A 23,970-nucleotide genomic window follows, 5' to 3' on the forward strand; every position below is an offset into this window, starting at 1 on the left:
CCAAGAAAAACAGAGCCAAGTATATACTTTCTCTTGCTACCAGACAGACAAACTAGTAACTAGAAATAATGGAGGTTGTGAAATCAACTTCTTGCTAACTTCGTGGTACATATGATAAACAGCGCTAGTCTTGGAGGTAAGCCAGAACCCAGGAACCGTCTTCCTTCTGTTTTATACTGTTTCCTTTCTGTGAATTTATTTTTTATACTTGAAAGTTTCACAGCATTCATTCTGGAAATACCTCTAAACTGGCACACTTCTCGAAGAAAAAAATCTTTGCTTTGAACATTGGCAAGAAATATGCTCTAGGAAAGAAATGACGTGGTGTTTTTACTTCCTAATGACTGGCCCTGCCTCTCCAGGTACTCTGGCAAAGAGGCCAAAAGGAGAAGAAACCAAACAGAAAACTCTTATTCCCTCTTTCATCTCTAACACTGGCAGGCGGCGGTTTGCCTTCCAACTTCTTTTTAAAGCCCACAGCTCGGAAAAACCCGAACTGTGCCAGCAGCGACGACCCCAAAGCAGGCCCCGGCTCTAAGAGGGCAAGTGGAGTTCCCAGCTGCCAGCGCAGACAACCACGCTCAGCGCTGCCAGGGCGTTGAGAATTTACCAGCGGGATTTAAACCCGCTCCGGCACGGGGGGCGTGGCCTGGGCGGAGCCCCGCGGCCCCTGTGGGCGGGGCGGGGCGGGGATCCTAGAGGTTCTGCACGGTGTGGGAAAGACCCGGGTTCCGGGAGTGAGCGCCTGTCTCTTTAAATGCCAGGGGCTGCGCTCCCGCCCGGGGAGCCCGGAGCCGGATCTACAATCCTGTACCTCCCGCTCCGGCGCTTGTTGCTCGCCGGACCGAGCGGGAGCTGCCGCTGCCGGGCAGCCAGGCTGCTTTCTTCTCTTTCTCGAGCCCCACCTCCCCAGAGAGCCGGCTAAGGCGGAGCAGCAATCCCACCAGGCGGGAGGAGGCGCGAGGTGAACAAGCATTGCCCCCCACCTTCAAGTGTTGAGGCGCTACGTAGCCGAGGGGGCAAGACATGCATCGCTCCCCACTGTCCAGCCTCCTTGCGGCCCAAGCCAGAAGAGGAGGGACTGCGGAGTCCACACCTGCAAACTCACCCTAGAAGTCTCAGGGTACGACGCGGGCCGCCTCCCCGTTCCCTACGGCCTCCACCTCTCCGCGGGTGAGTTAGCGCAGGTAACCCGATCTAGAAGGCGCGCGCGGGGGGGGAAGGGCGGGGAGACGGGAGGAGAAAGAGCCGCAGGTGAGCCAGGTAGGGTGGCTCACCTGCCTGGCCCGTGCTACGTAATCCTTGCTGGTTTCCCCGGGGAAGGAGGCGGTGGGGGGGGGGGGGGGGTTGGTGAGGGAAAGAGGTTGAGGTCGTCTCAGGGGTTAAGTTAGGGCCCTGGGGTAAAACGGGGATTAGGAAAGGGAGAATGGAGTAAAGTTTCCCTTCTTTACCCTTACTGCCTGGGCTTGGCAGGTAGGGTGCAGGCGGAAGCGATAGGAGCAGCTGATGCAATGGACTTTTGCCCGAGCGAGGCGAAGGGCTGGGGGCAGGAGTAGAGCTGAGTTGCTTGGCCTCCTGAGACCGTGGCCCTAGAGGTAGAGAAATGAGGGGAAGGCTCGCTATCTCCGAGCTCCCCGTAGAATGGTTCCAGGTTCTCGACCCGAACCTTTTTTTCCGTCTCTTAACAAATTGTCCCTTACGCGAAGGGGCTCCAATGTGGCTTCCTTGCCTTCTTTTCCTAACAGGTGGTCTCAGCCCCTGTCCGGGGACCTGTGCCAATGACCGTAGTGGTGGTTTCGCTTTCTCCCCTGTTGGCGGTGTGAACGTGTGTCCGCAGCGTGATGGGCAACCAGATGGAGAAACTGACCCACCTAAGTTATAAAGAAGTTCCCACAGCCGATCCGACTGGCATGGACCGGGACGAAGGGCCTCGCATCGGGGTCTCTTACATCTTTTCCAATGACGACGAGGACGTGGAGCCGCAGCCGCCGCCCCAGGGGCCGGATGGCGGTGGCTCAACCAAAGGCGGGGACGGGCCACCGCTACCCCCACCGCAGCCCTACGACCCTCGGTTGCACGAAGTGGAGTGCTCCGTGTTCTACCGCGAGGAGTGCATCTACCAGAAAAGCTTCGCACCAGGCTCCACGGCGCTGAGCACCTACACGCCCGAGAACCTGCTCAACAAGTGCAAGCCTGGCGACCTGGTGGAGTTCGTGTCGCAAGCGCAGTACCCGCACTGGGCTGTATACGTGGGCAACTTCCAGGTGGTGCACTTGCACCGACTGGAGGTGAGCAACAGCTTCCTGACCGACGCGAGCCAGGGCCGGCGTGGCCGCGTGGTGAACGATCTGTACCGCTACAAGCCGCTCAGCCCCAGCGCCGTGGTGCGCAACGCGCTGGCGCACGTGGGCGCCAAGGAGCGCGAGCTGAGCTGGCGCAACTCCGAGAGCTTCGCCGCCTGGTGCCGCTACGGCAAGCGGGAGTTCAAGATCGGCGGCGAGCTGCGCATCGGCAAGCAGCCCTACCGGCTGCAGATCCAGCTCTCTGCGCAGCGCAGCCACACGCTCGAGTTCCAGAGCCTGGAGGACCTGATCATGGAGAAGCGGCGCAACGACCAGATCGGGCGTGCAGCCGTGCTGCAGGAGCTCGCCATGCACCTGCACCCGGCCGAGCCGGAAGAGGGCGACAGCGACGCTGCGCGGACTACGCCGCCTCCCGAGCGCCCCCCTGCGCCCGGCTGGGAGGAGGAGGACCGACAGGCGGTGGTGCACTGATGGGCGATCCGAGTGCAGATCTGTGAGAGGAAACTGTGGCAGCAGCGGCTGCCTCCTTCCACTCCTCCTCCACCACCTTCTGGGCCCCATCTGGGCTCCTGGGCCATTTGGAAAACGGAGAATTGGCGAAGTGAGCAGCCAGCTGTGGGTTGAGCTTGTTATCTTGGAGCAGGTAGGAACACTTTGGCTGGGGGCACTTCCGGCCCGCCCTTTCAGTCTGTCTTCTTTCTGAGGTGGGGCAAACTGTGGACATACCTGACACTAAATACCTGCTGGACCTGGGTCTAAAATCAACCCTTCAATATGCATGCAGGGATGGAGAGAAAAGTTCGAGTACCAATTCCTGCCATTGCCTCCTGCCTTGGGCTTGGAGGATGCCCTGTACTAAGGCCAGAGTGGGTTTGTGCCCAGCAGAGAGCCACATCTCTCCTACCTCTGTGGAGCTGTGTGTGGGATCCAGAAGGCTGGGTGACTTATTTTATGGGATTCCTGGGATGAAAGCCTACAGAAACCAGAACTAGGTCTGGGAGCAGCAGACCAAAACCGAGCAGCCGCCTGTGAAGTGTAACAGAGTCCAGTAAACTTGGGCTGCAAAACAAAGACTTTGCTACCTCCCTCCTCCCCATCCCCAGGTAATTCATCTTCTGGAGCTGGCTGAGTCTCCTGCCACCTCCTGCTCCACCAGCCACTTCCCAGGTTACAAGTAAATCATTGTCATGGGCCAGCCCGGGGAAGGATTCAATTATGGTTGCGTTTGGCTGTCTTTGTCTCTTGCCTGCTATTGTAGGCACTTACAGCTGTGTTATTTGTTATCAAAGGAGGGAATAGCCTTTTGTGTCTCTGATCTAATTAAACCTGCTAGGCTGTGTTCATCTGCAGGTCACACATGGGATTGGCTGGTGCTATCCCATAAAGTATCCACTACAGAAGCAGCCAAACAGGTTTGTCCTGGCAGGAATTATATAGTTAATCACTCCCGCCTCCCTCCAAATCTCGTTTTCCTGAACAGTGAAGATAACCTTTTTAAATTGTTAGGCTTTGGTGGTAGTCCTGTGAATTTTAATTTTCCCTCACTGCTCCATCTCTGTCACTTTTGTTTTGCTGCTGGTAAAATCTTAGGCTTGAGGCCTAGATCAATGATAAAGTATTTATTTTGGTAGCCACACTTGATGCACGCTTAATTCAAGATGCAAAGTCTTGTTATATTTCAGCGGTCTCCTTGTTGCTTGGAGAACATCCCTTCAGAGTCTTTATCAAGAGAGCTGACAACAGTCACAAATGCCACCTGGTGTAGTCAGTGCCAAATCTGGTGACAGTCCTAAAGCACAGGTTAGTGATTGTGGGATCTGTTGGCAGCAGGCCGGCAGATACTGTTTGGATCCGTTGCTGTGCTACAGTTTGCTTTACTATGAGGCTCAAAAATTTTTTTATAACCTGTTCCTTGGACTCATGTGAGCTCTTTAATGATATGGGCCCTGGATTTCAGAATGCGTCTCTAAGGCACATGGGCATTGCTAACGCTGTCTCAAAAATTGAGTCAAGAGTTTCTTCCTTTTGGAAGTCGTGGGAGATGACACTGAACACATCCTTTGGTAATCTAATTCGTACAGTTGGCGTAGAATCGTACTTGAGTGGTCATCCTTGGGTCTCCTGCCTGGAGATCTCTCAATCAAGGCAACAAAACTTGAAGGATTTTCTTGTATACTTTTTCCAATTTTGGCAGTTGAGGCCATAATTTTTCATTCTTTATAGCACCTCAACATGACATTTAATTACGAGGGCATTAGCTGTGTTCCCTGTTTGAACAGGGATTGCCAAAATGGTCCTGTCACTTTGTTAAAGGTGAACCATGCTTAGCCCCAGACTGTGACTTTGGGGACACATCATTCCCTTTTGAAAATGTAGATCTGGTTTGCTTAGTAAATCTCACCGCTTTGTGTTTATGTTCTCTTGCTCATGGAAAAGCAGAGTGAGAGAAACAAGTGGGCAGAGACATCGAGGAGAGCTTATCCTACCTAACAGGTTTGGATTTCCTTTTTTGCTTAGCGCAGTGTTGAAAACTCAAAGTCATGACTAATGTGCAGACAGCAGGAAGAAGGAACAGCACAGCACAGACCAGAAGCGCTGGGTATCCAGCGGCTCTCTTTTCCACTTCCCCATCTGCCTCCCTCCTTTGCCTTCACACGGAAAGTGAATGTCACCGGTCATACTGACGTGTAGCAGTGACTTATCTGTTGTTGGCAAACAAACTACTTTTTTGTGAGAAGTCTCAATGTGAAGAACTCCTGTAAGATCTCCAACAATCGCATGCTGCCTCTAGAGAACAGGTTTTTGATAACAGGGCTTGAAAATGAGTTAGAAGAGGAAATGGATCTTCTCCAGGTGCCATCTTCCCGTGTAAAGCAAGCATTTTGTTACGGGGTACCGGAGATGCGAAATACAATATGGAATCCCGAGGAGCGGTGAGTCCAGCAGAAGTTTTTGTAGTGTTACGAAGCTTCAGTTTAAACAACAGCCAACCGGTGAAGGTTCCAAGAATGGAGAATCAAATCAACTCTTGGCTCCTTCCTCAAGATGGCAGTGTTGTGGATAAGTGAGTTTTTAATCCCCAGCAATGGCTACATCTGGCACTTTAAAATATATATATTTAATAATTTTTGTTTCTTCTTAGGATTAAGACTGGAGAACTACTTTGTCCTTTGAATTACAGATGCTCTTTGAAGGAGAGAAATATCGATTCCAGTGTTCTTCAGAAGCTCCAGCAGGGAGAAGCAGGACACCCGCCCGGTACGGAGGCTAAGTGTAGTCAGACAGATTCTATTTTCCTACTTGAGCCACTATTTTATTAGGACTGCTTGTGTATGTCAGAGGAACCCACAACTTCAGCCACACAACTTTTTGTACTGAAAGATCTCAACCTTTTGTAGTTCCTGTTTCACATTTAATTTAAAGTAACTGGATAGCACTAACATGCCTAGCAGAAGGCTTTATTCCAGACCTGTAAGGACATTTTTAGTTTTTATGAAAAATGACCCTTCAGGGGTTAAATGTGTCATGTCTTTGGTGCTTCGGACCCGAATCGCACCACTAGACAACACCACAACCACTTGGAAACATATTTTTGGAAGCAAAACTCTAATTTTATACAACATACGCTATGGAGAGAAGAAAATTTAAGGACTACTTGTTTTCTATTTTTTTCCTTAACAAAATGGAATCCACTATGTTGAAGACTTTTGATATTGTGTGATTGCCTAACCGTTTTTATTATGAATTGGAAGAGAATCTAGTGATCATAGTCATTGAATGGATTTGCTTGGGAAGTTATATTTTATTTATGATTTTTTTTTTAAATCAGGGTAACTAAACTTGACTGGTTTATTCAACTTTTTATTATGTTGTTTTGTTTTTCGCTATAACACTTGTAACTCACAGAGAATTATGTTAACTAACACAGTAAATTCTACATGTATTTTTTTTCCTAGTGAATCATGTAAACTTTATTTGTGTTGGAAATTGTATGTGTTCAATCAATGTTATGTTCTCATACCACTTCTTGTAGAGGAGGTTCCAATTTAAAAATGTATCATTTCCTTCAAAATGAAGGGCAGTGCTTAGTTAAATAAAAGATCAATTGACATCTTTTAAACCCTTTCCTCTTCAATATATCTTATTCTAATCTGTCAAGTTCTTTTGAAAAATACTATGAGGGTTTCCAATAAACCATCTATTAGGGTTAACTGAATTTATAATTCCATTTGTGTACTTTTTTTTTTTTTTTTTGACATTTTTGGTCCATATCCAAGCTACTTAGCTTAACTGCAATTCTTATCTTTTCTGTTGCTTGGTAAACATTCTGATGAATTCTTTAGTGCCTGAGAACCTTCCCTACACTGGCTGTGTGAGAATGAATCATCCATTTGTTTCTACCCTGTGGGTGCTCATGAAAAATGTCTCACGAATACAGGTTTTCTCAGTACACATTGATATGCAGAATTAACGCAAACATTCCTGGAAACCACCCACACTGGGGAGATTTGTATCAGTGACCCATGTTGCATCTTCTAGAGTCCCAGACAAATAGAATGAGCTCAGGGAGTAATTTAATTACCGGAAATGGACAGGTGTGATCGCGGGGCACTGTTGGCCTGATCTGGATGCCGGTGCCAGCAGGTGGTAAAGGGAATAGATGTCGCATCTGGGACTCCTGTGGGGGAGGCCACCTCATACTTTCACCTGAAAATGCCATCACAGTCCTTTGAGGTTCAAAAGCCTGAGTTGTGTCATCAGACTCCTGTGAGAATTTTAAATGGAAAGAAAGTTGAATGGAAGGTTGTAAGGAGCTCAAGAGCGGTGAGACCCTTACCCCTCGTGTGGGAGTCCTTTGCCATGGTTCTCATTGCACACGAAAGTCAGGAGGGATGCCAAGGCTGGAGTGTGCATTTCTTGGGTGATTTTGGTGTGATGTTGGTGGAGGCTGCTGGGGTCCCACTTCTAAGACGGCTGAGCTTGCTTAGTGTTGGAAAATAACACGTTTGAAAGCATTTAAAGCAAGCTCAAAATGCAGAGGCTCAGAGTATGTGCAGAAAGGCTTTTATTTCTTTGTACTGAATTTACTGGGAAAACTGCTGATCGAACAAATACAGCAGTTTTATCTGCAGAGTAGATGCAAGAATGATTAGTGTCCATTTGCAGTCACAACAGGGTACAGTGTATGAAGGGGTGGAAGATGTGGAGCCCTCGCCTAGGTATTAGAACATACAGAAATTAAACAGAAAGCTCCAGAGATAGTCCCTGCCCCTGAGCATGGCTCGAAGGGGAAATCAATTTCACTCCTACATAGAGGACAGGTAATAATAAAAAGTGGCCCTGTAAATGCTGATGGTTGGTAGGCTTTCAGACAAAGTAAATGTGTATAGGCTTAATTGGAGTACTCCTGATGGAGAAATTGGATTAAAAAAACCCTGAAGGTATAAATGACGGAGAATGGGATATAACTAATACACCTAATATTCACAAGGTAGTTAACTGGGAGGCTCCCGAATTGCCAGTGCCTAATGTGCAAGGTCCACCAGATCCATAGTTTCTGGCCTCGTATAAGTTGCATTCAAACAGGTGAGGCAGATCACTAACCAAAAAGAAATTTGGCAAGAAGGCATTTCATTACAGTTGTTATCGGTGCAGTGAAGTCAATGTACAGGGTGTATGTGGGAGGACCTCTCTCCATCAAAGAATCAGTGAAGGTAGGCCCTAGCTGATTGGCTCAATGGATAGTGTCGGCCAGGCCTGCAGACGCCCTGTGTTCGATCCCTAGTCAGAGCACACATGAGAAACGACCATCTGCCTCTTTTCTCCTCCATCGCCCCCTACTCTCTTCCCCTCTCACAGCTGGTGGCTCGATTGCTTCTTTGGCCCTGGACGCTGAGGATAGCTCAGTTTATTTGAGCCTGGGCCCCAGACAGGGATTGGCAGGTGGATCTCAGTCGGAGTGTATTCAGGAGTCTGTCTCTCCATCTCCCCTCATCTCACTTAAAAATAAGAGCCAGTGAAGGTTTCTCTGAGAAAGTGTTTATGTTGAGCTCTGAAGGGAGTAGAGGAGAAAGGCAGGCACTGCAGAGTGGGTGAGATTATATTAATTTGGGGAGGAAGGCTGGGGAGTAAGTGAGTGGACACTGAGTGCTCTCAAGATGCCTTTGCTTCATGCTCCAGCCCAGTAGTCGTGTCTTCTTTGGGGGGGGGGGGTCCCTTCCATACCAGGCTGTCTAACTCATGGATGCATCTCTGACACTTGACCCAGGACCAGGCAGAGACCCTCATGCACAGGCTGAGTAAGTGAATGAATTTGGGGTTCGGGTTTGGTAGACTAGAAAACCCTCATCTCAGGTTGATGCTATGACTGTGGGCTGAGAGAAAAACAGCCATGGTTTGTAGGAAGGATTGGGCAGGGAGAGCAAATGGGTGACTATCCTCCCCTCACCCAGAACAAGAGGTTGTACTGCTAATGCTATTGGTGGCTTCAGTTGCCAGGCAGGTTCCGGAGTGGAGGGTGAAGCTGAGCCTTTGCCAGCTACGAGGGAGAGGCGAAGTGGCCCAGGCCAGGCTGGAGGGGAGCAGAGGTCAGAGGAAGCCGGGGCGTTAGCAGCCTGTCTGCCATCACCCTGGAATCGTGGCTGAGGAACAGTTCATTGTCTCAGCTGGCCAACACCAGCCACTGCTGTAGTAGCTTCTCTCGTGCCCTGTTAGAGTGTGGCCATAAATGAATCAAGATGAGCTCGCAGCTCCTTTCTTTGGGAAACTTGTACAATGATGTCATCAACTCCCAAGGTCTGATGATCTTGATATTCAGGGCATTCTTTTTAACTTTATTACTTTGAGGAATCTCAGTTGTTGAGCCAAACAATTGAGCTCTGAAGGGAGTAGAGGAGGGTCTCTGAAGGTAGAGAGAGGGTCTGACCAAGGCACACAGAATTGAATAGTGGATAAGGCTCAACAGTCAAACTACCTGGGTATTTCCACTCTGGGCTCTGCCTGTAATTAACCTTGTGAGAAGTTATATACTTGCTTGAAAAAATGTACTTCCTCTCTGTACAGTGTACCGTGTGTCAGTGGTCAACTCACTTAACTCCCTCCATTGCAATTGTGTTTGTAAAATAACAATATATAATATACAATAATATAATTGGACTATAATAATTGTATCTACTTCAAGTGGATGTTGTGAGCACAAAATGAAACAATAGCCATAAAGCCCAGATCAATACCTATTCTGATTAACTAGAGAAAATTGGGCTATTGTGTGTTCAGAAGCCTTATTCAAAATAAATAAAAATTACTGTCTGGTAGAGATCAGGGTTCTTTCCTTTCATCCTAGAGGATTTCTTAGCTAGATACAAGAAATTAGTAAAATAAGAAAGAGATGACTAGTTAACACTTTAGTTGTTTAAGCCACTGCGGTAGTGTTTCTAATGTGTCTTGAGCTTTGATCTTTGGTAGATGAGATGTTTAACAATTTCTTATTATGTTTACTCATTAATTCAAATATTTCCCGAGAACTCCAAAGGTGCGAAGTGCTGGAGAGCCAAGGGAAGGATGAGAGGGAGATTGCGGGATTATTAACAGTGATGAGGTCACCTTGCCCGCACTGCCCTATTTCAGTCATCACACAGCCTTCTGGACAGATGCTAATATTTTCATTTTGTAATTGAGGAAATGGGTTTAGAGAAATGAGGTGACCTGTCCATGGTCACATAGCTAATAAATGACAGCTCTGGCCTGGGACAGGATCGCTGGTCTCCAAAGCCCCAGGCTGTAGTCCCTCCGCTGAAAGGTCATCTGAGCACTCTCATGCCCTGGTGGCCAACTCTCCTTTCTTACCTGTGGAGAATGCCTTCTTCTGCCCCAACATCTGGGGTGCTGCGGTATCTGGGGATTTGCAGCAACTCTCCAGGCCCTGACTCTGGGAAGCTAGAAGAGGCAAGTAGACTAGGAGAGGCAACTCTCAGCCAGGGGGGATTGTCCATCCTTATCACGACTTAACAATGACAAGCCTGAGGCAAGTGTTCACTACCCTGTAATTAGGCCCACCCTCCCTGTGGCTGAGCACCTTGCCCATCCCTGCTCAAACTGCCCTTCCATCTGTCCTTTTGTGACGCCACTTCCCCCTTCAGGCCAAGGTCAGGTCACACAGGCCTGCTTCCAATCCTAGCTCAGCCCTGACTTGCTGTGTGACATTGGGCAAGCTAGTAACTTCTTTAAGCCACTGTGGCTTATCTAAAAAGTGAGGCTACTAAGAGTGCCTACTCCATAGGGCTGTTCCTTGCCTTCCCTGAGACAATGTAAACACAGGTCACCTGGGGGCACTTAGGTGTGGCATGTGCCCAGATTGGCTTTGCCACAAATATGATAGAGGACGTTGAGAGGTCCCTTGACCACTGGAGGACCCTGGATCTGCTTGTTTGTGTATGGCACACCCAACTCCAACAGGAGGAGTCCAGGACAAGAGTCTCAGTGCAACTCTATCCTTGAGATGTTTGGATAGAGGTTGCTAGGTGCACTGCTTAATTACAATTAATTAATACTAATTAGTACTGATTCCTTTGCCATAGTAAATATGAAAAAGTTAATAAGGATAATAATAATAACTGAATTTTAGGGAGTGCTTTTACTGTGGAAAAAGTAGGGACTAAATGCAAAAAAAAATTTTTTTTTTGAATTGGCAAATTTTGTGATGATCTTATATTAGGACCAAATCTGGGTCACGGATGAGGAAAAAAGGTGACAATAGGAGTAAGCTAATTAATGTGTCCTTTATTTTAGAAAAAGTATTTACAATTTTTTGTTTTTTATATTTAAATTTTTGAACACTGATTAAAATTTTTATTGATTGATTTCAGAGAGAAAGGGAGAAAATGAGAAAGAGAGACATCAATTTGTTGTTCCACTTCCTTACGCGTTGCCTGGTGATTCTGGTATGCGCCCTGACGGGATCATACCCGCAACCCTGGCATACTGAGAGGATTCTCTAAGCCACGGAACGCCCTGGCCAGGGCAACACTGGTTTCCCCCCCATACCAGAGCACATTTCTCTTTGCTGCCTGGCTCGCCTTTTGGCCAGTCCATAGAGAGAATTCTGTATCTCGGTGGATATGCATGACTTATCCTACTTAATCCTAATGGAGTCCATTTGTTTCATATTTTACAAAGGGGAAGATTGTTCATAAAGTCTCAAAGTGTCAAATGGTGGCAGTTCTCTGTGCCAACATCACTGTAGTACTTAAAAAAATAATAGACTTTATGTTTTAGAGTTGTTTTAGGTTCACCACAAAATTAAATGGCAAACGCAGAGTTCCCACATACCCGCCTCCAAGCTCATAGCCTGCCTGCCATCAGCAGGGGTCTCAGTGAGGTCAGCGGCTTCCAGTGATGAACTAACATCGACACATCATTGTCAGCCATAGTTTATATGAGGTCCCTTTTTGTGGTGTGCATTCCACAGTTTTGACAAATGCATCCATCATTATAGAAGCATACAAAAGAGTTTTACTCATTTTGTCCCCCCTCCCCCCATTGGGGAAGGGGACGGGGAAAGGGGTCAGATTGGACTTCCTGGGGAGAGTGGAGCAGGTCTTATCAGGGGAAGGTTCTGACATAAGCCTGCTCCCATCTCACCCACCGCTTGTTTTAGGGGTAAAATGCACATCTATCGTTGTACGATGGGGGAAGGGGTGTATGTGAGAACAAGTATTAAAGTGCTTAGTCATTCTTTCTGTCTTTTCCATAGTGCTGATAGAGATTTCAGCCAACTGGGGTACGTTAGCAAAAACTGTGAAAGGCTATCGATTTGACTGAAGTCATGGTGCTCTGTTGGGCACAGCTGTCCGGCTGACTCTGGGCAGTTCTGAGCCGGGCCAGGACGGTGAGGACTGGGGCTGCTCTGTGTTCCCAGGGAGCCGTGGGGCCTTGTGGAAAGCACTGGCCGGTGTTGGGGTCAGGCCCAGGACTGTCATCCCAGCGCCTCCCCTTTCTGTGTCCCGGGGACAGACCACCTCACCTGGCCCAGCAGGCTGCAGCACACTCATCGGTCAAGTGGGAGAACGCATCACCTCCCTTGTGCGGTTGTGGAGTCCGTGGAAAATGCAGAAACCACTCCGCCGTAGTCCTGGCACGGAGTTTCATGCGCAGGGATTGCTTGGGGTCATTGCCCATCTCCCCTTTTTCTGTTTTGCCCAGTGTTTATGACTCGACACCAGAATCTCACAGGTGCGTTTCAGATTGGAGCAGGGTAAGCCAAACTTGACCAGATTTTGCTCAATGATGAAACACTTGGTTTTTTAATGATTAATGCTGTCTGGCCTTAGGTGTTTGGGGGAAATCATAAGTATATGTGTAACATACATGCACACACACACACCCCAACAAGCCACGTGCATCCTTTCATCTGACTGGTTGGGCCCCACCCCGACAGCCGGACAGGCGCAGGCACTAACATCCTCATAAAGCTATAACTATTCGATGACCTCCCTGGGCAGTGCCCGTCTCCGCCTGCCCTTTAAGCCTGTGAATATTTTTAATGATGTCATTTTATTACCTTTTTTTTAATATTTCAAAAATAACATGTGCTTAATATAAAATAAGTTCAAATACCCAAGCAGATACGCTAGAATGAAAGGCCATCCTCCATTGCCTTCTTTAACCCATCCCACCTCAACAAGTGTTCTCAAGGGTGAGTGTGTTGTGTGTTCCTTCTAAGTTTTTTCCTATGAATATTCAAATATGATATCTGCATATATTTTCCCAGTTTGTAAAAACTAGATTATGCTGCCCATTTTATTCTGCCACTTTTTTACTCATCAATAAATTAACTTTCTTTTATATTAGTACATAAGGTGTCTAGAATATTCTTTTTAAACTCTTCAAGTATTTCATTGTATAAAGCTTCTGTTTTATACTGATGCATTCTCTCATCGATGCCCATTTAAACTATATTCAGTGTTGCCTAATTAGAAATGATACTACATCTTGCTATACCTGCTCTTGGCACATATGTGAGTATTTCTAAAGGATATAATTGTTGTAGTGAAATTTCTGGATTTAAAGTTATGCAAAATTGATATTTTGATAGGAACAGCCATATGGCTCTCTATGAAAGATTGGGCCAATTTACAGTAATGCTGATAACATCCTCAAGTGTTTGAAAATGTTTGTTTACTCAGAGGTATGTTGTTGTTTGGGTTTCTATGAGAGCTTTTATGTTTTTGCCACTTGAGCTGGTCTCCTTGGTATCACCAAGAATTCAAATCAGTGGTCTACCAATTTTATTCTATTATAGACATTCTAATTCTCTCAGCCTTTGGTTATTGGATTAGCCTCGTGAATTTGAGAGTCCAATCTGTGAACTCGAAAAAACAGTAGAAAATAGTGGTGGAAGGTATCCAATGTTATCCTTCTTTTAAAAACGTAAATTAGAGTGTTTTCCATCCTTAGTGGCTTCCAATAGTGCTGAGGATTAAATCAAAGTGTCTTCTTGTGGCCTGTTGGCCAGCACACTCCAGCCTCTGCTTATGTTGCTGATTTTATTATACTTCCTATCATTCCCCATTGTGGGGTACATTCCAGAGTCCCAGCTCTTGTTTGTCTTCCTAAACCCGGCAAGGGTTTTCTTTCTTGCTTCAGAACAGAGTGCGTGTATACATACACACACACGTATACATATATGTGTATATATAGATGTGTATATATATGTATACACACATGTATACATAGATGTGTATATGTGTATATATAGACATGTGTGTATATATATGTACACACACACACACACACATTTGAAACTAAAACTTTACCAAACATTCCTAACTGTACTATGATACATATAGTAAGATGATTTGGTAGACAAATTAATGGTCTCCCCAAAGATGTCTGGATTCTAATCCCCAACCGTGAATATGTTTTCTGACCAAAATCCCAAAATTGAGGGTTTATTGGGAAGAGGAGCCAATACGTAAAGCTTCATATTTTCACCAATGTACCCCATCACTTCATACCAACCTTTCCTTTGAACGCCTGTCACGCCCTTCACCTTTGCTTTGGAAATGCAAGTGTTTACCACCTCTGGTGCCTCCAGAGCCCTGAGTTTAGGCACACTAGGAAAGCAGGAATTGTGTGCAGAGGTATAAATGATTATTTAATAGTGTGTGCTTGTTAGAGAAATCACATTAAAGAATCAGAAGGAACTTGGCAGTAACTAAGACAATGAGAATGATATATTTAACTGGGATATATAGTTAGGGGCAAGAAGACATCTCCAGCAATGACAACACTCATTTGTGACATAATACACTTCCAAAGCATGTTTCACAGATTATTGCATTTGATTTTTGCATCTTTTCCTTAAGATATTAGTACTGTGTTCCTTGAACAGCTGTCAGAATTGAGCCTCAGAGAAAAGGGGAAATACAGTGTTTATTGAGCACATGCTGCATGCCAAACCCCATGATTGGAACCTTACAGATGGGATTTCATTTATCTCTAGCATAACCTAGGATTTTGTCCCTATAAATCTCACTTTACAGATGAAGTTATGACTCATCTATGATCGCTGCGCTGTGAAATGGACCAAACAAGATTCAGCCCCACAGTTAACCCGACTCCTGAACCACTCAGTGCTGTTACTGCTTAACAGTGACGTTGGTAGGCAGGCATTTCCCAGACTACATAATCACAAGGGCTTCTCTCAGACTTCCGCAGCACTGCTGGAAGTTGAAGACTTAGATCTTCTTCAGTGCTCCCTGTTACTCTCAAAAGCGAGTTGATGAAGGCAAGAAACTGAGCACTTCGACTAGGAGATGACAGAGCGCTGAGGGAAGTCAGGAGCCCCATGTGCAAGAAGCTTTGATTTTTACTGTAACCTTTTATTCGGGCATCATATCAGAGTTGCTGGAATGAACACAGCAAAAGCACCTCTGTCTCCGTTTTACACAGACTCATCTTTTGTTAATGTTTTATCCCATCTGAACAGCGCAAGTGGGATAAATGTTTTCAATGTCAGGCTTACCCAAGGACTCTGTGTGTCTAGTGGCTTCTTTAGTCCTCATCTGAGGACGCTCTTATTCACCCTTCCTGACCCGTGTTCTCAAGTTGAGTTTTGCATTATTGCTCAGAATTTCCTTCTCTCTCTCAGTGTGAGTATGAGTCTGGCTCGACAGCCAATGAGCTTGAACCTGGATCAGTGTTCTCCTGCTTACTAGCCATTGTAACTTTTAGAGAGGCAGTTTCCTCATCTGAAAGAAAAAAGAAAAAAAAAAAAAAAAAGGTAGGCCTGAACTAGTACCTTCTGGAGTGTTTGGGGAGATTATATGGAATTATGTGAAAATAAAAGGTTTTTTCACAGCACCAAGCACAAGGTAAAATTCCCTAGAAACATACACTCACATTGCCAAGGACCCATACTCATCCTGTAGTTATTTATACAGCTGTACCCATTGTTAAAATGTTCTTATCAGTTGATAAGTAGCTGCTTCTCTGAAACCCACCCCTCACCACCGTAGTATCCCCACCTTCCTAGCCACTGTCCTGGGACACTCCCCCCATATTCCCACCATCCAACTAACAGGCCCAGGCCTGCAGAGCTGGGGCCTCTGGCTCTCTGCTGCAGCTCTCCAGGTCGTGTTTGGATTGGTTGATGACTGCTGAAGTATGTTAATATCACTGCAGTATGTTAGCTTAGTGCCTGTAAGTACTGTCACGGCCATTTACAAATGACATCGTCGGAAGAGCGGGAGGGAATGAGTAACTTTGCCCAAGGTCACACAGTTAAGAAGGACTTAAACCTGAGACTGTTTAATTTCCAAACCATGTCCAGTCTCTGTGGAGTAGAGTACCATTCTCAAAGTCTGGTTCAACCCTGTGGCCTTGGGCAGTGGCCTGCGTCTCTCAGAGGGGACACAGTGAGAATGATTCTCCTGACCTCCCTACCTCTCCAGACATTGAAGAGTGCCAAGATAGGGACATGTTCCTTGTCCTTTTGTTCAGGGCAAACAATCGAGTTCAGCGGTCAATTTTAGGCCAGAGATCAAACTCAACTCGTTAATTATTCACAGAGCTGGAAACTGCTCTTCCCCTGAAACTGCTTAAGCCAGTTGAGACAAGCCAAGACTACAAAGCTGGTCAAACAAACTTGTTGAAAATCACTGGTCAAAGCAGAGCATACAGGTATTTTTAGAGAGGGAACGTGAGCCAATGAAAGCAAAGACAAAACGAAAGGAGATGGTCTGGGGAGACAGATTGAGCCCAAGTATGGGCTGTGCCCTATTCTGCAAGTTATGTAATAAGTAACCTTTGTTTCATCATTTGCAAAAGGAGAATAAGTACCTTGAAGAGTTATTTAGAGCCAGATCCAATGGGAGCGCAGCCTAGAGCTCAGTGCCCGGCATCAGGTGTAAAGAGTCCAAGTATATACTCACCTTGATTCCAGAACGCTGTGGATCTCTCTCCCAGGGGCTCCCAGCAGTCCCCTGCGGGCCAGGAGTGAACGTGTATCTTGCCAGATCACTGACCACAAGGATGTGGCTGTTTACCAAGGGAATGGAAATCTGTCAGCTGCTGTACTCTGGTGTCTTGACTCCGCATCAGGCCTGGCTCGCAGTAGAGGAGAATACTCAGCCATCCTCAGGCCTGGCCTTCACTGTATGAGAAAGAGGGCATGGCATGACAAGAGACAGCTCATAGTTTAGGGGCTGGTTTGTTTCCAGTGGTATAGAAGGGGTCAAGGGAAAGTCGAAACATGCCTCCCTACTTCTGATCCTTGTTCCCCAGAAATAACGATTTAGCAGGTTCTTGTATCTCTTTCCATAAACGAGTCAATTAGCCTTTCTTCCTTTTATACAAAAGGAATCATAACATAATGATAGCTAATACTTATTATGTCTTTGCTATGTGCCTGAGAATATTTTAAGCATCTTGTATTTAACCCTTGTGACAATTCTGTGAAATAGGTATTGTTTTTATCTTTTTTTTTTTCAGATGAGGAAACAGGTTAAATTGTGTACCTAAAGTCACACAATATGTAAGGACAGGAGAAAAGCCAGGAAGTCAACACAAATCTATCTTACTCTGTTTTATACTTATATAATATCTCTTAACATGAATGAATAATAGTTTAAGTTGTTGAATATTAAAGTCTAAGTCTATTCTAACAATGACAGTTGCATTGAACATCTTGTATATTCTTGGAGTTCTAACTTTCATTTGATGTCTGCTTTGTGACAGGCACTCTGGCACTCTCTTTACATGTATTAGAGCATTTATTGCCCACACCCATTTGATGAGGTTAGGAATTATCCATTTTGAAGGTAAAGATCTTGAGACTCCAAGCAGTTAAGTAACTTGCCCATAGTCCCGGGGTTAGTGAATGGCAGAAAGTAGAGTTGAACTTGGCTGTCTGATTCCAGAACCTAACACCACTGTGACTATGGAACATACATGGCTGTGTGTAAAAATGCCCACAAGGCATTCATACATCTACAGGGAGCTTCGCCTTTGAATACCATTACCCTTTGATGCTTTTTCTCTTGTGTATTAATCTCAATAAGACTCCATTTTCATACCTACTAATGGTGTTAATAATACTACTATGAACTGAATTGTGTTTCCCCGAAATTTGTATGTTGAAGTTTATAGTACTCCAGCCCGCTGGGAACTACCAGTGTCATGTGGAAGAAACCCACTCAAGACACAAACTTATATCAAGAGGGAGAGGGGGAGGCCTGCCAAGGAAGGCAAAGAAGATCTCCTGAATTTCTTTCTCCCCCAGTTTTTATTGATCAGAAGCAGAAAAAGGGTAACAGAATTACAAGGGAAGGAGATTAGGTGATAAGGGGAAAGAATGATTAATGGCCATTTTGCTGACATGGAAAAAAGGGCTAATTTAGGTCAGTACATTCTTTTTCTTTTGCTAATTAACAAGCCCAAAGGAAGGGGCAATCTAGAACCTCTAGGCTAATTTTCTAAAGCCCATTCACATGCATTCCTTCATGTCTGCACAAGTCACTTACTCATAGTTTCTTGGTGTTTGCATCCAAGAGACAGTCACTCAAGGCTTTTAGCTCAAGTTCCCCAATCCAAGTCTTGGAAGGTTCAAGGTTAGATGGGTGAGTCCCTACAGAACTTTTAACTGCAAAGTGATGGTATTTGGAGATGGGGTCTTTGAGAGGGAATTGGGTCATGAGAATGGAGTCTCCCATGATGAGATTAGTGTCCTTATAAGAAGAGTTATCAAAGAGTTTCCATCCTCTATCATGTGAACACACAGTGACAAGGTGGCCATCTGCAAGCCAGGAAGAGTGTCCTCACCAGAACCTGACTATACTGGTGTCCTGATCTTGAACTTCTAGCATCCAGAACTCTGAGGAATAAACTTCTGTTGTTCAAGCCCAGTCTGGGATATTTTGCTGTGGCAGCCCAAGCAGACTAATACACCTATCTCATGAAATTATTTTAAAGATTATTAGAAATAACAAAGCATCTAGAGTAATTTCTAACATAAATTATGAAGTTATTAAATGTACCAGGTACTGTTCTCAGTACTTCACATGTGTATTAGTTTCCTAGGATTGCCATGGATAAGTACCACAACCTATGTGGCTTTGAACAATGGAAATTTAGTTTTTTGGAGGTTAGAGGGCTGAAATCAATGTGTTGACAGGGCCAAAATCTCATAAAAGCCTCTGGGAGATGATCCTTTTTTGCCTCTTCCACACTTCTGGAAGCCTCTGGCATTCCTTGGCTTGTGTCAGCATCCCTCAATCTCTGACCCCATTGGCACATGGCCTTCTCCTGGCTTGCAGATGGCCTGGCTTGTGTCTATGTCTTCATATGGCCATCTTCTTTACCAGTCATTGGAGGAAAGATCTAACATTCTATATGACTTATTTTGACTAATTGCATCTACAATGATTCTATTTCCAAATAAAGTCCCATTCAGAGATACTGAGGGCTAAGGTTTCCTCATACCTTTTCTGAAGGCAACACAATTCAACCCATCACAGCACACATTACCTCATTCAGTCTCCACAGCATCCCAGTGAAGCAGATGTTGTTATTCCCATTTTACAGATGAGGACACTGAGGCTCAGAGAAAGAACATAACTTGTCCAAGGTCACATCGCTAAGTGACTAAGAAAGTATATGATCTATTGCTTCTTGGCTAGTAGAATTGAGGGCATAGTAGGTACTCAGAAAGAATTGTGTTTGTTGTTTTGTTAGTTTGTTTGTTTTTGAATGACTTACAAATGACCATATACCGTAGAGCAAGAATAAGCAAATATTTTATAAAAATAGTCCAGATAGTAAATATTTTATGCTTTGCAGGTGAGAGGGTTAGTCTTTGTTGTGAATAATGAACTCCACTACTATAGCATGAAAGTAGGCAAAGATAGTTTTCTTTTATATTCATGTGTAATATTGATCTGTAGTTTTCTTTTATTATATCTTTATCTGGTTTTGGTATTAGGATAATGTGAACCTCATAGAATGGTGTCTCAAATGTCTCTGAAATTTTGTTTATTTTCTTTTATTATTTTTTATTTTTTATTTTTTTTAAAAATTTATTATTTATTTTATTTTATTTGTTTATTTTTAGAGAGGAGAGAGAGACAGAGAGGGAGAGAGAGGAGAGACAGAGAGAGAGAAGGGGGGAGGAGCAGGAAGCATCAACTCCCATATGTGCCTTGACCAGGCAAGCCCAGGGTCTCGAACTGGCGACCTCAGCATTTCCAGGTCGAAGCTCCATCCACTGCGCCACCACAGGTCAGGCTATTTTTTGTTTTTTATATTGAGTAAGCTCAATTGACCTGTCTTTCAGTTTACTAATTCTTTCTCCTACCTGCTGGAAACTGTAGTTGGGCCTCTCTAGTTAATATTTTCTCTTGTACTTTTCAATTTCAAAATTTTTATTGACTTTTAAAAAATAATTTCTATGTTTCTATTGATGTTTTCTATTTGGTAACCCATTTTTCTCATACTTCAATTCTTTAGACCTGGTATCCTTTATTCTTTGAATATATTTATGATAATTAATTTATCATATCACTTTGCTTAGTAAGTCCAGTGTCTGGCCTTTCTCAGGGACAGTTTAAGTAAACTAATTATTTTTCTTTGTATTGGCCATATTTTTCTATTTCTTTGCATGTCTTTTCTATTTTTTGTTATTGCTATTAAAAACTGGACGTTTTAAGTAATGCGATGTTCTATTATGGAAATCAGTTTCTCTTCTCCAGGCTTTGTTGTTGTTGCTGCTGGTTTTTTTTTTTTTTTTTTTTTTTTGACTTCCTGGAATAATTCAGTAAAATATGTGTTCTTTGTTATATGTCATCACTTAGCACTTAGTCTCTGTTTAGCTAGCTTAGTAGTTAACTAATGACTGGACAAAAAATTAAAAATTCAATCTGAAACAACTAATCTCCCAGCCTTTTTAAGGTCTTTGCGCGCGCGCGTGTGTGTGAGTGTGTGTGTGTGTGTGTGTGTGTGTAGTTACATTTTCCATGCTCTGGCAGACAGTCCACAACTCCCATCTTATCCTTAACCTCCTGCCCATGCAGATACTCAAGCTAACCAGAGGTGAGAGTGAAGGTTTTCCAGGGCTCATGCCCAGTCTTGCAATTGCAGATGGGCTCCTTTACCCCTGGGAATACAGTGGATCTTTCCAAAGGTTCCTATGGATATCTCATTACCCACTTTTTCTTTTTTGAAATCTTTGGTTAGCCTCTTGTTGTCAGCTCCACCTGGTAACACCTCCTCCAGCAGCTGTGATAGTAAACAGTTGCCACTGATTGTGTTTGACAAATACCCTGTGGGTAGGGCTCTTGACAAAGAGTGAGCTCTGATTAGGTCAAATAAAGAAAATCCTTGGAAGTAGAGCTTTTTGAAGTCTGGTGGGTGGGTAATATGGTGAGAATTCTCTGGGGATGGAGCTTTTGGGGAGCTCCACGCCCAGTTTGCCTCCTTCAGCAGCTGCTTGGTTGCTGGTTTCACAGCCGCTGCGGTGGTGAGACGGCTGGCTCTCAGTCCCACTGAATTGCTAGGGAGAGTGTGATGGACAGGTGTCAGGTTAAAATGCCATGGGCTCCTTGTTCTTGCTGAGGTTCGGCCATGCTTCTTGAGTAAATGCTGCTTGGACTGTTGCAGACCTTTGTGATTTCTCAGAGTTCCGAAAAAGTTACAGGATTTTGACAGTTTTCACTAGTGTTCTTGTGGCTTTTTATGGAGATGTGAGTTTCAGAGCTCAATCAATCACTTCACAACAGTCAACTGTATGTTCATTTTCTATAGTTATGTAACAAAATTACCAGACTTTGGGGCAAAAACAACACCCATGTATTATTCTGCCCTAGTTGTCATAGGTCGGAAGTCCTGGTAGAGTGCCGGGCTTCCTGCTCAGGGTCTTGCAAGGTTGAAATCAGCCTGTTGGTTGGACTGTGTTCTCCTCTGGGGCCCGAGGGCTTCCTTCACACTCATTCAGACTGTTGGCAGAAGTTAACTTGTGGTTGTAGGACAGAGGTCTCTCTTTTTTCCCCACTGGCTGATGGCATCTCAGTTTCTCGAGGCCACCTGTAGGTCCTAACTGATGACCTGGAAGCTTACCTGTTCAGCCAGCAGGAAGAATTTCTCTGCAACCTATTAAGAGGGAGTCTTACATGACACAACCTAATCATGGGAGAGATAGGACCTGTTCACACTCAAGGAGTTGGGATTATGCAGGGTGGATAGAGTAGGGGGTAAGGTCCTTTGGGCCTATCTTAGAATTGTGGGTCTTCAAGCATTTGTCTACAAGGGACATCATTTGCATCTGTATTTCATTTGTGTAGTTTTATTTCATAGAGCATTTTCCTATAAATTGATCTAATGTAGTCTTCACAATCACCCTCTGAGATGGGCAGAGAAGGTGTTCCTAAACCCATTTTAGAGATGTGCACAAAGGCTCAGAGATGTTACATGCCTTGCTCATGAGCACACAGCTCTGATAGGCAGACTGCTTCCTCTGACTGAGTAGGGAGCCACAGTCCTGCCATGCCTCCGCCCGCCATGCTAACAGCCAGCCCTTCCCGAGTTTTGGTTTCTGTACAGCAGCGATGGCACTAGTACTGGAGGCCTCTTTTAGGGACATTGTCTCTGGAGCAGGCTCCCCCTGGGCTCCTGCATCCCCCACGTGTGTATTTGGGGAAAATTCTTGAGTGTGGGAAATAGTATTAGCCAGGAGTTTTGATAAAATGGAGTTTTCAGGGGTGAATTGCAATTTAAATAGCTACATACCACACTCACTCACACTTAATACACATACACTAACATACTATATGTTTGTACATATACTGCATATATATGTATATATACATACCTTCCCCCACACACTCAACTTGTCTGCGTGTAGCACGGTCACCAGGATGACATGGTGACAGTGAGCCTGATGATGAAGGGTAACTTCCTGTGCGGGTTTCTTGATTTTTTTCCACCTCCATTATTTGAGTGAGTTTATCTCTAGACAGCTCCTTCAAAGCGACAAACAGGTCCTGAGCCTCCCACTTGAGACAAGAGCAGAGGAGAAAGCTTACAGGTAGCAAGGTGACCTTGTTATTAAATCAACTCAACAGGGCAGCTTGGCAGGCCCTACTGATAAGTGTTACAAAGGAAGGTGTAAGAGCCACCCACCGGTCCTCTCAGGCCCCAGCTCTCCCCGCAGGGCTTTGCTGGGACTTCCTGAGCCAGGGTGACCCTGGACCGTGAGCTGGGTGCACCAACAGTGCATGTCTAGGTTAGTTGTGATTTTTTTCTTTTACTTATTTTTTATTTATTTTTCAACTTGATCCAGTCTGTAAAAAGTTGGGGTCTTTTCGCCTTCATTCTTCTCTCCATGAGAGGTCCGTACTCGTACCCTCACTTCCGTACCTCCCACCCCTCATTCCAACAACATCTGGTAAGTTTAGTGGTACGACCAGTTAAGGTGGCATTTAATGGAAAGTGGTGGCTGACTCCCCCTCGCCCTCAGTACCGGCACTCTCTCCAATCCAAGTCCATTCACCTGTGGCCCGACAGGAGGCTTGGGGCAGGGACTCCCCTCAACTCGCGTTTGCTGTGTCCCCAGCTTTGCTCATCACCCTCCGATGCAAACCTGGATGGTGGAGGAGCCGAGGCTGGACCGGGGCCCTGAAATATAAGGCACACTGCAGCTTGCCTTCAGGGAGTTAGCTAGACATTTAAAAACTGCTTTGATAAAATGTATCAGTGGACAAGGTACGGGATCCATGTGCATCCTGATGTCCATGTGAATGTGAAGCTCAGTCCTGAATCCAAGTTAGACTTCAGGCGAACTGACCCAAACCCTCAGCCCTAGTACGCATTGCTTTCTGCTGCAAGAAAATGCATGGGAACTTGAGAATTTCCCATTCTGCACCTGTCAGTAACGTTCACCTGTGGGGGTCCCGTTCCCTCTCCTCCTGCACTTTGGTTCCCGTGATCCTCTGGTTCTGACCGATGTTCTGAGGGTGCCTGAGCAGGGGTGCTCTTGCACTTCCCCGAGGACAGGCATCTCTGTCTGGAGTTCATGGATCTCTGCAAAGGGCTATGGATCGTGTCCACGCACCTTCTGATACTCATGCCAAGTTTGTATCTAGCTCTTCCGTCTCTGAGAAAACCTTTCATGCCTTTC

The 23,970-nt window shown here is 45.2% G+C and overlaps 1 protein-coding gene across 6 annotated transcripts; it reads left to right on the plus strand.

Moving 5' to 3' along the window:
- The first annotated feature begins 665 nt into the window (after window positions 1–665).
- On the plus strand, window positions 666–6,504 carry LRATD2 (LRAT domain containing 2). Of its 6 annotated transcripts, none has more exons than XR_010730212.1 (3): window positions 671–1,173; window positions 1,746–5,367; window positions 5,446–6,504. XR_010730212.1 is itself a non-coding variant. In XM_066265672.1 (2 exons), exon 2 carries the CDS (start codon window positions 1,842–1,844, stop codon window positions 2,772–2,774), a length of 933 nt encoding a protein of 310 aa, XP_066121769.1. In that variant the 5' UTR covers window positions 666–1,187; window positions 1,746–1,841; the 3' UTR covers window positions 2,775–6,504. The 6 variants fall into 6 exon arrangements, 3 of the variants coding, with proteins under 3 accessions (XP_066121769.1, XP_066121770.1, XP_066121768.1); XR_010730213.1 differs by having other exon boundaries at window positions 5,485–6,504; XR_010730214.1 differs by having other exon boundaries at window positions 1,746–3,406.
- The last annotated feature ends 17,466 nt before the right edge of the window (window positions 6,505–23,970 follow it).

The sequence above is a fragment of the Saccopteryx bilineata genome, chromosome 3 (genome assembly GCF_036850765.1).
Source record: "Saccopteryx bilineata isolate mSacBil1 chromosome 3, mSacBil1_pri_phased_curated, whole genome shotgun sequence".
Classification (NCBI taxonomy): Eukaryota; Metazoa; Chordata; class Mammalia; order Chiroptera; family Emballonuridae; genus Saccopteryx; species Saccopteryx bilineata.